At 43.0% G+C, this 14,349-nt stretch overlaps 1 protein-coding gene across 1 annotated transcript in view; it reads right to left on the bottom strand.

Annotated features, from left to right (window-relative positions):
• Positions 1–1,483: 1,483 nt before the first annotated feature.
• The window catches only part of hs6st1a (heparan sulfate 6-O-sulfotransferase 1a), a 54,408-nt gene continuing 41,542 nt past the window's right edge, over positions 1,484–14,349 (bottom strand). The window contains exons 2-4 of the mRNA XM_080871850.1: positions 5,895–6,117; positions 4,609–4,857; positions 1,484–2,518 (exon numbers count right to left, since the gene is read on the bottom strand). Coding sequence (XP_080727976.1) covers positions 2,207–2,518; positions 4,609–4,857; positions 5,895–6,117 — 784 coding nt within the window. The 3' untranslated portion in view covers positions 1,484–2,206. The remainder of the gene's footprint in view (positions 2,519–4,608; positions 4,858–5,894; positions 6,118–14,349) is intronic.

Genomic DNA, 14,349 nt, shown 5'->3' with positions numbered 1-14,349 from the left:
TGCTCGACCTGTGCCAGTAGCTGGCACGCTGCGTGGAAATAGTTTTTCAGTCTTCCCCATGCAAATATTTAACTTTTCAGTTAAAAAGCTGACCCCTGTGGGAACGTGGAAAAGCCTTTGAAGATACGGCCAGCTGCTGGATAGCACGTTTGGATTCCCTCCTGCAGTTTGCATACATAACGCTACATGACCAAATCACTGAATAACATAGAGGGGAACTAAGGTCACAAAAGGAGAAAAATCCCACTAAGCTTACTTATAACTGATTGACAAAAATGCACATTAGGATTTTAAGTGGTCGTACTGATAGTCTTTATACGTAGCCTCATCATGGGTAACAGACAAAAAAAAAACAAGGGTTAAGGACAGGTCGCGGGGGAGGAGGAGAGGGGAGGGGAGTATTATTGGCTTGCATCACTGTGAGGGTCGCACTGCTCTGACATGCTGCCCTCCACAAAAACAAAAAAGGCATTATAATTGGTCATGAAGCCACTCACTCGCAAAACTCATCGCACATCCTCTGTCAGTCAGTCAGGCACACTATTTACAAAGGCATACACATACGCCAATCAAAGGCATACTGTACATACTATTTACACAAACACACGCACTCTTGCAGAATTGCACTCATCCACACAGACTCACGAGTAGTCAGAGAAATTACTGTAGTGTAATGCAGACATAGTATCAGCAATAATTATGGTGACTATGATTCCCAGTACATAGAGGCACTGCTACCTCGCCCTGTCCGTTCTTCAGGGTAAAAAGACAGCTCCCACTAACGAACCGCGGGTCACCGGCGCTGTGGGCGCCCTTTCAGCAGGTAGGGCGGAAGCTTCTTTGAGACTGCTACTTTTACAACGCAGTCAGAAGGTAAAAGAAAGAAATGGGAATAAACGGTGAAACTGAAAATGCCACCCACTGCAATAAGAGCTCACATTGCCATGGTGACCAGAAGTTCCATGGCTCCCATCTCAAGCATTTGTCTGAGTTAAGGCTTCCAAAGCGCTTGCCGCTCACACAGTTCCTGGCAACAACCTGCAGCACACTTGCTCCTCTCCCCTCCCTTTGATTTCCTCGCACCTATGTGAGATTCTGCGCTGTAATTGGCTGTCATTCTCTGCAGGATGGAGACCAAAAAAAAAGAGAAATAATGAACTTATCAAGCGACAAGGGCTGTGGAAACCTTGACTAGAAAAACAAAAAACAAAAATTCCCACCCCTAAGAAGCAAGGCTTCAGTAATGGCTATGGTCCATAGTACATCAATCTAATCCATTTGCTTTGACTTATAAAACAAATAAAAACAAAGACATAAAGGAATTACTTTTCTTTAGGCAGCAATGTTGGTCTCAGTGTTATTACAATTGTGCTTTTTTTTTAAAAAAAGCATCAACACAGAAGGAAAAATACAAATAAATTCATCCTAAAATGAGAATGTCACTATTTCATGGCCAAAGCATGTTCATGGGTGAGATGACAGATTTTTTTTTTATTTCATTTTTTTATTTGTAAAGCGGAAAGCTTTTATTACACAACTTTTCTTTCCATCTTTCTGGGGCAGTCTCTGACGCACCTTTTTCTTTGTTCGGCCCAGCAATCAGCACATTTTCATTGCTCTCCCAGTTCCTTTGAAATTGGAGAATCCAGGAAGTAGACTGGTCCTTTATTTTCTCCTTTCTCCCTCTTTCTTTCTTTCTTTCTTTCTTTCTTTTTTTGCAAGGATTAGCGGGAATTCACAGACTTAAATTCATTTTCTCATGCTCCATATCAGGCCATAGAGACGGAGAGGAATACAGAAGGAGGAGCGGAGGCGGGAGTGCTGGTTGGGTTACTCAGCTGTCAGCGACTTTTAAAAATATCTCTCCTCTGCTCAGTCAGTAATGATGATGGGAGAGACAAAGAAATGCACAGGGGAGGAAAGGTCAAGCAGGCGCTAATAACAACTGGGCAAACCTCAATAATGTGAGCTGATGCAATCGACCAAGCTCAGGTTTCCATAGCAACCCACTCGGATTCTGATTCCCGCAGCCCAACTCTGGTAAAGTCAGTTTTCTTTTTTTTTGTATTTTTTTTTTCCAGTCAGTCGGGTCTTTGAAGCAGGCGCCACTTTCTGTGAGTGTAAGTGTGTGTGAGTGTAAGTGTGTGTGTATGTGTTTGCATTTCACATTACATATGCATGTCTGTTGTTTGTTCTCATTCTTCTGCTACCAGCGGTTGATGATCTGGTTCATGTAGTCCTCAGTGGGGAGCCTGCTTCCCGCCTCCTCCGTTCTACCTCCCTCCTCGCCCTCCTCCCGCTCTCCGTCCCCGTCCTCCAGTGTCGACACCAAGCTCTGCTGGCTGCGGGAGGGCCACAGGCTGATGCCCAGGCCCTGGTGGCTCTGTTGCATGTGGTTCTTGATGCGCTGCTGCCGCCTCTCCTGCTGTCTGGTATACTGGTAGCGCTGCTGGAACAGGTCCCTGGCGTAGTCGTACAGCTCCATGTCCAGCTCGTTGAGCTCCTCTATACGCTGGACCTATTAAGAAGAGAGCAGGAGAAATTTAGCTGGGTGGATGAGATGGAGAAAGGGGGGGGGGAGAGAACAGGGAAGGCTTTTATTAGCTTTTCTAAAAGTTTCAATAGCTCCAGGTTTCTTCTTAGATTGCACTGATTTCTAATCGGTATTGTTTCCATAAGATTTTTAAAGTTGACCTCTCACTCTAGTCTGAGGAACCAGAAAGGGTCAGTCATGGCGGACCTTTTTGGAGCACAGTGACCTGACTGCGTCACGCTCTACCTCGTGCTCTGCGTCAAGGACGGCCTGGCCGCTTGCTGACAATGCAAAAAACACAAAGTGTTCCCTTATCTGGAGTGTTGATGTAGGCGGGAGTAAAAAGAAAACTCTCTGTGGAGAGATGAAGGTCAGAACACAGTGATCATACTTGACACGCGGCTCATCTCCCTTTTTTGGTCAACTAAACTCACAGGGGAAGTGAGATGGATCACAAGTAAGGCCGATATGCTTGGAAATGCATGGAGCTGAATGTATTATCACTTTAGCCATGGTATTGGATTGCTCTGGGATTGATGTGGAAGCCTTAATTTCTTCATCAACTTGTGTCCACTCCTAACCCAAACACTGACTCTGGGGACACAGGGATATTTCTTTGATTAATGACCCATCAATACTGCTCAATATTACAAACTCAGGCCCAGAAAGTTCCCAAAACACTCAAGGCACAAGCCCAGAAACTAAATATAGTCTCAGTTTCCTCCATGCGATGCTGGGAAAGTTTCAAAGTTGGAATTGCGAAAATATCCCATTGTGACATTTGATCACATGCTTTATAGCGCGTCTGCAGAGAGAGGGAACTGAAAGAGAATGCATCGCCAGCGTGGAGACAACAGAAACACGTTGTTTGGTTGTGCCATGCAGCTGGCTTTGTAATCTGCTGTGTGCAGATTGAACATGGAGGTGGGGGGTGTGTGTGTTTAATTAAGAGAATCCCTTTGAAATCTGTGATGGAGTGCTGGATATCATTTGCGAGCCATGTGTGGGATAACAGGGGGAAGCGACGTGATGCGTCGATGTTAGAAAATCTGAGGCGTTTGATCAGCGGCGTGGGGGGGGGGACACCAGCAAAAGAAAGCCAGGGAGAAGGCGCACGGCTATCTGAGAACAGGCGTCGAATTATTTAGAAACCAGTTTCAAACAAAAATGACTCACTGAGATCTTGAAGGGATGAGATTAAGAGTGGGCTTTCAGCAGCTTTAGAGGAGAGTCTAAAGTAAACAGTCTCCGCCAAACCTGCTGATATAATTATTTGAATTCCTTTAAAAAAAAAACTAATTCAGCTTCACAAAGATTTAAACCAATTTTATAACCTACTTTTTAAACAAAATGCGACACAAAATGCCACATCTGTCGGACTCCAACCTGTCACAATATGACATTTCCTCCTTTCCGTGATAATAACCAGTGGGTCCACCTTTCCACAGCATCTGTCAGAAGCATATTTTATATTCTCTGCTCCAACTGGTTTTGATGTATAAATCACCAGTCTGCTGTATACTGGAGGATTTCTCTTTTCTTTCTTTCTTTTTTTTAAGATGAGAACTGAGCTTAAAAACTCCCACACAAGTGTGAAGAACATGTTTAAAGCTGCTGTTTTCTCAACAGCAACAGTCATTCCAACTCATTTCACAGCAATATCAGACTGCAGACTTTTCTCTCCGTCTCTTTTTGACATTTCCCCCCCTTTCTTCATTTTTCGTTTGAGCTTATTGTACTTCTTCCTTTTTCTTCCAGTTTCTATTAAAAAAAAGTATCTGCCAAGTAATACAAATTTGAACGCAATGAGAAATAAATCATCTTAAAATAGAAACAGCGTGATTATAGTATAAGCTGCTTTAAAATAATTGCCAGAAAATTCTTATTTTTGAACAAATAAGAAAGAAAGGAATGTAATTTTTATTTAACTTTTGTTTGTTAATTTTTGCTACATCTACTACTTTTGTTACTTTTGTGCAATTTATTTAGGTTTTTCAGGGGAAAAGAGAACTCGTATATCAAAGATGATACATCTGGCATTATAGAGTTACCGGTAAATACAATGTTGCACTTACCGTAGTGTTGTCCAGGTCCACCCCTGCAGCCCGCGTGCTGTTGTACTGCATGAAAGGCCTGATGAAGCGCAACCTGAAGGTTCGTTCAAAGAGGAACTGTGTTTTCCTCTGGTACTCCGTCAAGCCAAAGAAGGCCATGTCTCGCAAGTTCTTCTTGGCAGACTCCAGGAGAAGCTGGGCCCTCTTCTTCTCTGGAACTGTGGACATGTTGTAGCAGCCTACGAGACTCAGGTCCGCCAACATACGAACCTAAAGACGGGAGAAAAGGACGTGAAGGCGGCTGTGCGAGCCCATGGAGTGTCTGTCACTCACTGCATGTGCAACAGAATTTATGTAGGTGGTACAAATATTACTTGGATTTTCACTATTCATCGTCCAGCCTTGATCCTGAAATCTTTGATTTTGCCGGCACATCATATGTTATCTTTAAAATGTTGGTATCAGTAACAAATTTCCCTCTGAAATTCCAGTAGCAGGAGCAGATTAGAGCCAAGAAAATTTTGCTCCAAAGTGAGAGATCACTTCATTACCAAGGGTATACGGGGGGGCTGTTAAAGTACAGTAAACAAACAGACTGGACATAAATTTGGATTCACTGCATGCACCATAGCCCGCTGGTCTATCAGGATTCCTCAAGTATGCATGTGTGTGTGTGTTTGTGCGCGCGTGTCGCATTTATAAGTCATAGGACCCTGAGTAATAACACCCCGAGGCTCAGATGAGATAAGCTGGCCAACACGTTGAGGTGGGAGACTGAGATAGCATGAGAAAACGAGGTGCGAATTTGAGGTGTTTATGACCAGAAGGCAAACTCCTGACGGTGTACTAGTAAGTGTGTGTGTGTGTGTGTGTGTGTGTGTGTGTGTGTGTGTGTGTGTGTGTGTGTGTGTGTGTGTGTGTGTGTAAGAGAGAGGGAGAAAGATCTAGTGTATTTTCACTCATGCAGATTTCATCTTACAAGTGTACCAGGCACTTTTTATATGTAAGAAATGAAATAAAGTAGTAGGAGAACTTGTTTAACTTTAATTCAAGCCAAAGTGCATCTTTGCTGGTGTTTTCAACATCTGTACAGTAATTCTCACGGTGATAAAGCAACCTGATAGGAGAGAAGTCAGGCCTGGTGATGTGATGCAATGAGGTATGTTATGAGGTAAAATAAAAGGGAAAAACATGGTGTACAGAAACTTTTCCAGTGATTTGAGACATTTGGTGTCTGATGTTCTTAAAGTTATTGAGATTAAAATAAACATTGATGCTTATGATCTCCCCCCCCCCCCCCTCTGTACCTGTCTGTTATTGGCCAGGTTGTAGGGACAGTCCATGAACTGTTGCAGGGTGCACCCCGACCAGTCGGACCCCTCGTAGCAGGAGGGCAGCTCCTCGGGCGTTGGGGTTCGTCCATCGCACATGTGCAGGGAGGTTTTCCACGTGGCGCCCCGCTGCACGTGCCTCCACTCGCTGAGGTAGCGAGACACGGGGTCCCTCAGCAGAGTGATGTAGTAGAACTTTCTATTTGGGGACAAGGATGGAGCAAAAGGGAGGAGAGAAAAAAAGCAGAGGTTACCTCAGTTGTACAGAACATTTGGTGTATGCACAGTTAAAGTTTTAAGTGAATTTTATTCGCCTCTTTACACGCATCAAGTATGCCAACAAGAACGCTAAATCAACACGCAGTTCTTTAGCCGACCATATGGTGGCACTGTGTGCAATGGTTTCCCGAAGCAGTTCATTGTGCATGCTCCTAACTCAGGGCTTCACACTGAGCTTGTCATATTTAGTACCACATTATTTGCATTTACTAGAAGCAGCTCCGTGTTGCACAAAAGAAATCTGGGTGGAAGACTGGAAGCCAAACTGCAAATGAGCACGGGAGGAGGAGGAAGTGAGCGAGAGAGTTGATTTGTAAGGCAGAGGGATCGGGTCAGTGTTGGGGCCATGCTGTGCAGGAAAGGAATCTGCTGGCACAAGCACATCTCATGTGTGCAGCACACATCTCCACGCTGCAAACATCCTTCTGTCTCGGGCTCCGACGCACGCGCGCGGCAAACATCCTTTCCCCTTCCTTCGCGCTTGCACCAAGTCTCTCTGAGAGATGACTCATCCCACATCTTGGATTTGGATGGAACCATTTCTGTGGTGTTTGTCTGTGCGTGTTTGTGTGTGATGTAATGGTGCATAGCACAGTTCAACATCTCTCTAGAGGGGACACTCCCACCAGAGTGGAGACCTTTCTAGGCCTTCACACTCCAGCTAATTACTGCAGTCTAATCAATCAACACATCCTCATTAACCAAAACGCACACATATAACCCACGTGTGTATGCTTATGTGTGACTATGTGCCTGCAGCGTGGCTCAGAGTGGCGGTATGGATTTGTCTGGGCAGCAGACGCACGTCAACTGTCAAAAACACACACACGCAGAGGCACACACGCTGCCCTTTTCCCCTGGGCCTGCATCACATCAGAGGAATGTTTGCAGAGGGAATTTTGTGTGCTGACAGAACTCTACGAAATCGCCTGGTTCACACACAAGCCGCCTCTCATATACACACAGAGTCTCTGCTTTCATCGCTAAATCTTGGGCTTCACACTACAAAGCTCGCCTGGCGAGAGAAGCGGGACTGCTGGGTGGACACAAAGCCCCAAGTGTCACACAAACAGTAGCAGTGTCTGGCTATTAAAAAGTGGCAACATCCCTTAAAATCCAGCAGCACTAGCAGCTGCAGCAGGAGGAGGGAGATCCTGGACAACAAAACAAATAAACCCAAAATCTAGCCACAGCTGAGAGATAGAGCATCATTATAAAGACAAAAAATCCAGCAGTTATGAGGCGATCCCGGACAGCTAAAGAAAAAAAAAAAATCATCTGGGAGACCCTGCACGACAAAACAGCCACACCCCGATTGTAGCTGCAGCACAGAGACATCTCTGCAAATGAAACAAATCAAGTAGCGGCAAGGGGGGGATCATGAACAATGAAACGACTAAACCCTCAATCCAGTGGCAGCTGGGAGATCCCAGGCAACGAACCAAACAGACCTTCAATCTCGGAGACAGCGGGGAGGTGGAAATCACAGCCACAGAAACAAGAATCTAAACTCTAAATCCCATCACCCTAAACCTAAAATCTCCCCCACCCCACCCCATCGCACCCATCTAATCAAAAACAGAGGAGAGGCACAGTCAAACTGGAGCCTGCAGGACACCTGAGTACATTATAGAGATTCCTGCGATGACATTATCAAGATTCCTAACACTCCCCAGAGTGAACTGTGTGTGTGTGTGTGTGTGTGTCTCAGTAAGAATATGCCTATTAAATCAGTGATGACATTTTCCCCCTCTTGGCTTCCATTCCACTGAAAAAACACGGTACTGTTTGGCCCTCGATACAGGATACGGGAAGGGAGAACGAGGGAAAGGGTGAAAAACAGAGCGGGAGGGAAAAAGAAAAAAGGGGAAGCTAGAGCGAGGGAGAGAGTTAGGAGGGGGCGGAAGAGAATTTCAATTAGTTTTCTAATACTGTGAAAGCAGTGAGGGCCCCAAGCCCAAGTGATTTATCAAAGTTATGGCTCCCGCTATAATGAAGGCTCAGGCATATTACCAGGCAAAATAAATAAATAACACGCACACACACACACACATGAGGCAACACGCATAGGAACCCACACACACACACACACACACACACACACACACACACACACACACACACACACACACACACAAAGCCAAATAAATGATCTTAAACGGCATGCCGGCCTGTCGTGTCTGCTGGGTCAGGCAGACTGCGAAACCAGTGCCGCGGAGACTTTCTCGCCTTAAAGCCTAATGATGTCTGGCCGTGTACTCAGATCCCAAGGTAATGATGGTTCAACCCACACACACACACCTAGCCTCACGTATTTTTACTCACTCACCAGCAAGGCCACTCCCTTTTCCATGTTTTTTTCCCTTGGCTCTGAGGGAGCGGAACATTACAACAGGTATTCTGGTTTTTTCTCCCCCACCACAGGTGACATGGCTCGTAGCTGAAACTTATGTGCACTTGTCAAATCAGCTTCAAAGGTAATATGAACTGCTCAATCTCTCACCGGCGAGATTAAAGATCGTCATACTCCAGCTGAGCACGGCTGTGGATTCGTAGTCATGACACTGCAGCTTGAAAGGTCCCCTCCTGCAGACTACATTTAAATGCATTGCATTGTTTTCCTTCCATAAGATTCGCCGGTTTGCCTTTGCGTTATCTGCAAAAGCAGTCAAAATTACATTTATGAAACACGTCGACTAATCGGCGAACACTTATAGATTTATCCCGTCAGACTGGTGGTGTGTGGAGCACTGATAAAAAAAAAGACAAAAAAAGACGACTGCTTGATGGGGAGAGGTGTGAGGAAGCCACTGCGGGGCTTTGTCTAGTACCTCTTTTACTTCATCCCTTTTTACTTTGTCCTGATCAGTAAAACTGAATTCAAAATTGAGGCTATAAGCTCATTATGAAGCTCACTAGCTGACTGACTGACAAAAACAAAGATAGGACGAAGAACAAAGCAAGCCCATCATGCAATGATTCCAGTAGTTTTCCATTTCGAGAAATTTCCCCCTCCTTTCCTCCTTGTCTCTTGTGTGCATCTGTATTTTTCCACATTTTTATATTTTATTCACATTTCCAACTTTGCCAAAACTACGACGATGTCAGGAAACACTGAATGCTTGTGATTCCTTGCAGGTTTTGGTGGACAACTTGGAGGACAACTGAATAAACACAAAACGTGCTAGACTCATCCCTCTATAACAACGCAGTCCAGACTCTCTACAGTGCAAGTAAGTGTGACAACAAGTGAGGCTGCTGAGTGTTATCAAGAGGAAACACACAGAACTTGGGCTGGCTACGGTCCCTCAGAGCCCGGAAAAAAACATAACCCTGTTTCCTGAGGACCTCAAATCATCACTTCTACAACTTCTACCTCCTTTTTTTTTTAAGCCTCTATTTCCTTCTGTTTAAATCTTCCCTTCCCTCTGGGTCGTCTACTTTAGCCCATCCAATCTAGGAAATTATTTTTTTCCTTTTGGAGTAACACCCTGAAAGTGCGACACCCAAATCTTTCTCTACCACTTTACTGTTAGTTAGTAAAACATTAGAAAGCAAGACTGCCATTAATTAGGGTGAGGAGGTCTGCAGGTTGTCCTCCAATTAAAATCTCTTTTTTAAGAAATACCAGAGGTTCGCTTCAGTACACAAGAGATGCAAACAGTTTTTTAATGCCTTAAGAACATGAAAGGGTTAAGACAACTTGTTTAAATATAAATCTGAGGGTGTTTACATGCGTAAATCATGCTCATCCGGCCCTATAAACACAGTGACGCCAACAGCACCCTATGATGTCGCAGCCATGATTTATTAATAGTCTGGAACCAGATCCACTCAAGAATGAACTTTTTCCACCTCTAAAAATGGAATTGGAAGCAAAACCACCGCAAGGAGAGTCCAAACTGACCATTACGCTTTAATGCCAACGCCACAGGCTGGTGAATTTCTCTTCAAAAATCAGACGAAAAGGTCGGAAATAGCAGGCGAAAAACGTGCACGAATATCCTCAGATTGCTGGTCAATTATGCAAAGATTTGAAATTCCAGCAGCACATCTTGTTTCTTAAAGATGATGAAGAAACGCTGAGGATAACTTGTGTAAAAATGAACCTCATTTTAGATAAAACAAGCAAATTAAAATGTACTTTATTTCACTTAATGTGTTCAAAGTAGGAAGGATTGATTGAAACTGGGATACTGTGATCAGACATTGGCCAGAGGTGATCAAATCCCATCACTTCTTTCTGTCAAAATCCACCATGTGGACCAGTGAGAAGTTTACGGTCTTCTGCATGGTGGCAATAACGAAGACTAAAACAAAATGCATCAGGAACGCAGAGCACGTTTAAATATAAACCATATAATATAAATGCATAAGTATTGGTTTGCACATTCGGCTAACAAGCGAAAGCTCTCAAGTTTGATCCTGGGAGGAGACACAGAAAATGCATCAGAAAATGCATCAGACATAAAAACCTGTCAAACAGGAGCCTGGTTAAGAGAGATATATATATCTCTATATATCTATATACATATACATAAAATCACAGTTACAGCCATCATTTTTAACATCACAGCTACGTTTGATACATAAACGGTTTTTAATTAGTACCACCACAAAAGATGCCAGAAATCGGACTTTAACATCCTCTCCTTTTAGCACAATATATGCAAGTGTGGCTTTGCTCTTTTTTCTTGTCACATTTAGATTTCTTCGCCCAAATACCACAAACGAACATCAAGATTTGACAAGGTCTACACCAAAAACGAAAAATAAGAATCAGATTTTGAATGTGTGCGTGTGGTTTAACTCTCAATAACAGGCACTTTGAATGCTGGCAAAGGAGCTGGTGTGTGGAATAAGATGGCTGTAAATTCAGATGACATCAGCCATGTTGGAGTGAAAGCAGGGATCAACATGTCGGGACTTGACTCTCAGCAGACTACCACTGAGGACTTCCTTCACGTCATCATTTGGATGAACGCGCACACTCGACACAGGCCTAAAATAATTGATCGTCAGGTTGGACACATGTTGACCTCATTTCATAAATCAAGTAGTCAGTCTTTTTCGGAGTTGGCAGGCTTCAAGCTCCAGAACCGTCCCACCCGCACAAAGCTGACTTATAGTGCCCGTTTGTCCCTCTAAAAGGTGATCTCTTGGCCTCCCCCCTACTCCTGTTTTCCTGTTCCTGTCCCAAGTGTCTCTAGCCAATAATGACGCACCGAGACAGACAGAAATAGACCCTCCGGTTCAGACAAGCTCTCCGGGCGTCTTCTTCTTCTGGCTGCCTTAGCTCACTCTTCCTCCCTGTACTGCTTTCTTTGTTAGTTGATCAATAACAGCCTTGGGACTCAGACAGCCTGCCTTGGTAATTTGGACTTTAAACACAGAAGACGTATGAGAGACTGAGTGGAAAGAAAACAGAGTGGGAGAGAAGTGGGAGGAACAGGAGACAGTGGGGACAGCGCTGGGGTGAGGGGACGCAGAGGGAGCACGGTGGGATCAAGCAGACATCCAAGAGCGTTTGTGGTTAAATATTAAGGACATTAACAGAAATTCTTTGTTCTCTCAACAGCAAGAGAGGAAATTTATGGTTTCTAAATATTTTCCATTTAGCGTATCCACATTTTCTATATATCAAAACATCCTGACTTAGATTTTTGGATGCAACTGGATATGTGCTGATGTGTCAAAGAAAATGTGACTGGGGTAACGTGGCTAAGGCCAACCTTCAGAGCAACAGAATTCAGAATTATATCACATTATGACCTGTAACTGCAATCATTATTTGGCAAAACAATGAAAAATCAGTTGTCCCTAACCATGTGGAACATCCACTAAGGGATTGCTTTGTGCAACTAAATGTCCAAAACCCCCAAAAAACAGCAAATCAAACCATTTAATAGAGAACCTGATGTCATTTTGCTTAATGAGACAATATTACTGAGCCGTCTATTTGTGATTGAGAGTAGAAGTAAAAAAAGGCCCTGCTTGAACTGATGTTGAAATGAGAGTCGGTGGTTTTTATCTAGTAAATTGAAGACATTCAAAAGCAGGTTTTGTAGTAGTTACACAAAACCAGCAACTTAGATTTGTACTTTTTTCTCCATTAGAGAAATCACATTATCACGCGATTAACATCATCATTCAGCTTCACAAACAGACAGGATTACTGCCACTATTAAGATGCAAAATGAAATCGTTGATTAACTGATCAGAACAGGTAAGAGGAAATTAATTAGCACTATTAATGATCTAATTGCTCATTTATTCAGTCTGTATATTGAACACTGGTTAGCTCCAGCTTATCAAGAGTGTGGATTTGCCTCTTCTTTTTATCTCTCCGAGTTCTGGACTTTCTTTCAGACACTGAAAATGAGTGAAAAAACAGTCAATCCAGTCTTAGTAGGTGAAGGTATCTAACTGAAGGGATGAGCCAGTGCTCTGTCTCCACACAACCAATATCACAGCAAAGAACCAATTTTAAGTTGTATCTTTAGGCAGTAGCAGCCTGACACGAAAACACAATTTGTTTCAATTTCTTTAGTCAAATCTAAGGAAAGATAACACAATTTCAGAGGCATAAAATAGTTTTTGTGCGCCAACTAGCTGATTCCTAAAGAACTATTAGTAAAAAATGAATAGTTTGACATGATGTGTATATAGACTTTTCTTTTAAATTATGAAGAAATAGGTGAAGAACAAAAAATAAGTGACAGGTTTAGAGAAAAATATCTACAGCAGATGAACAGTGAAGTTATGCCCTTAAAAAATAGGAACAAATCCAGTAAAGATTTAAAAGATGAATCTGGTCCTTCAGTTTATCCATCTACTGTTCACTGAAGCTTCAATAGAAATGGTCTCAGTGGCTGTCAAGAAGCCATTATTAAGAAAGGGAAACTGGTAGAATTGGTTGGGGTTTCCCAAAGTACGCAAATACTAGAACGAAATTTTGTGGCAAAAGGTGTTATAGAGTGAGGAGTCGTAAATGTGAAGTTTTTGGTTCAAAATTGTCATTGATGGAAGTATGAATAAGATTTTGAGCCACTATGCACTGTATATTGTACTTCCTTGTAGGGCTGGGCCATATACTGTTCACGGTAATACCGGTATAATGTTGGGCAACGATAAGAAAATGAAATATCGCGATAGAATACGGGTAAAACCGCGCATGCGCAGTGCCTTTGTTTTCATACGCACATGGCAGGAAAAGCATGGCGGCGATGGAGAATGAGAAGGGCGACAGCGGATCGTTGAATGAAACGGATGAACCAGAATTGGTTTGTAAAAATGCTGCAACTTCAGTGGTGTGGAACTGGTTTAGCTTTCGTCCGTCAGACACACAACAAAGCACTATTTTTGGTAGAGCATGCTAGCAGGCCGTCGTTATTACCGTGTTCTTTGGAAAATACGGCACACTTAAAAATCAATCCTTTGATTTTTCTGAAAATCAAGAGTGCCCCTTATAATCCCGTGTGCCTTATGTATGAATTCTGGTTGTGTTTACTGACCTCGAAACGATTTTATGTCGTACACGGCGCTCGAAAATCTGACAAATGTTTTAGTACGACTTTCCTAACCTACAAACCCGGACTGCTTGATGGATTGTCGGAGCATTACGGCTATCGTAGGCAGGAACCTCGCGGAGTGATACGTACTGTGCTTCAACATAATATTACCGTATTGTGTGTGTATAACCTCTTTTTAAGTTTTGTGGATATTATACATGGTTATGCTGAGGATATGTCGGCCAATTTCCACTGGAAATGCCTTTTGGTTAAACTGTCAGCAGGGAACTTTAATGCACATAAAACAGCTGCTAGTTTAAGTAAAAATACATTATTAGTGCAAAAAAACCCATCAAAGTTGTGGAGTTGTAAAGTGTTTTGTCTAGTGTCAATTATATCGTCAGTTATATTGTTATTGCAAATTTTCAAATGTATATCGTGATAAATATTTTTGGTAATATCGCCCTGCTCTACTTCCTTGTACGTTTGCACATGTTTCAATAGCTCCCATTTCATTTATGTCACCCAGCAAAATATAAAGAACTGAGGGGTGACTCAAGAGTTTTTGGTAGGACTGCAAGATTAGCAAAACAACAATTACTGTAGTTGTATTAACCAGCCTTTATTACTCATTATTTTGT

This window comes from Rhamphochromis sp. 'chilingali' (assembly GCF_963969265.1).
Source record: "Rhamphochromis sp. 'chilingali' genome assembly, chromosome: 21".
Classification (NCBI taxonomy): domain Eukaryota; kingdom Metazoa; phylum Chordata; class Actinopteri; order Cichliformes; family Cichlidae; genus Rhamphochromis; species Rhamphochromis sp. 'chilingali'.
The sequence above is the reverse complement of the archived record's forward strand: the minus strand, read 5'-3'. Positions and strand labels throughout refer to the sequence as shown.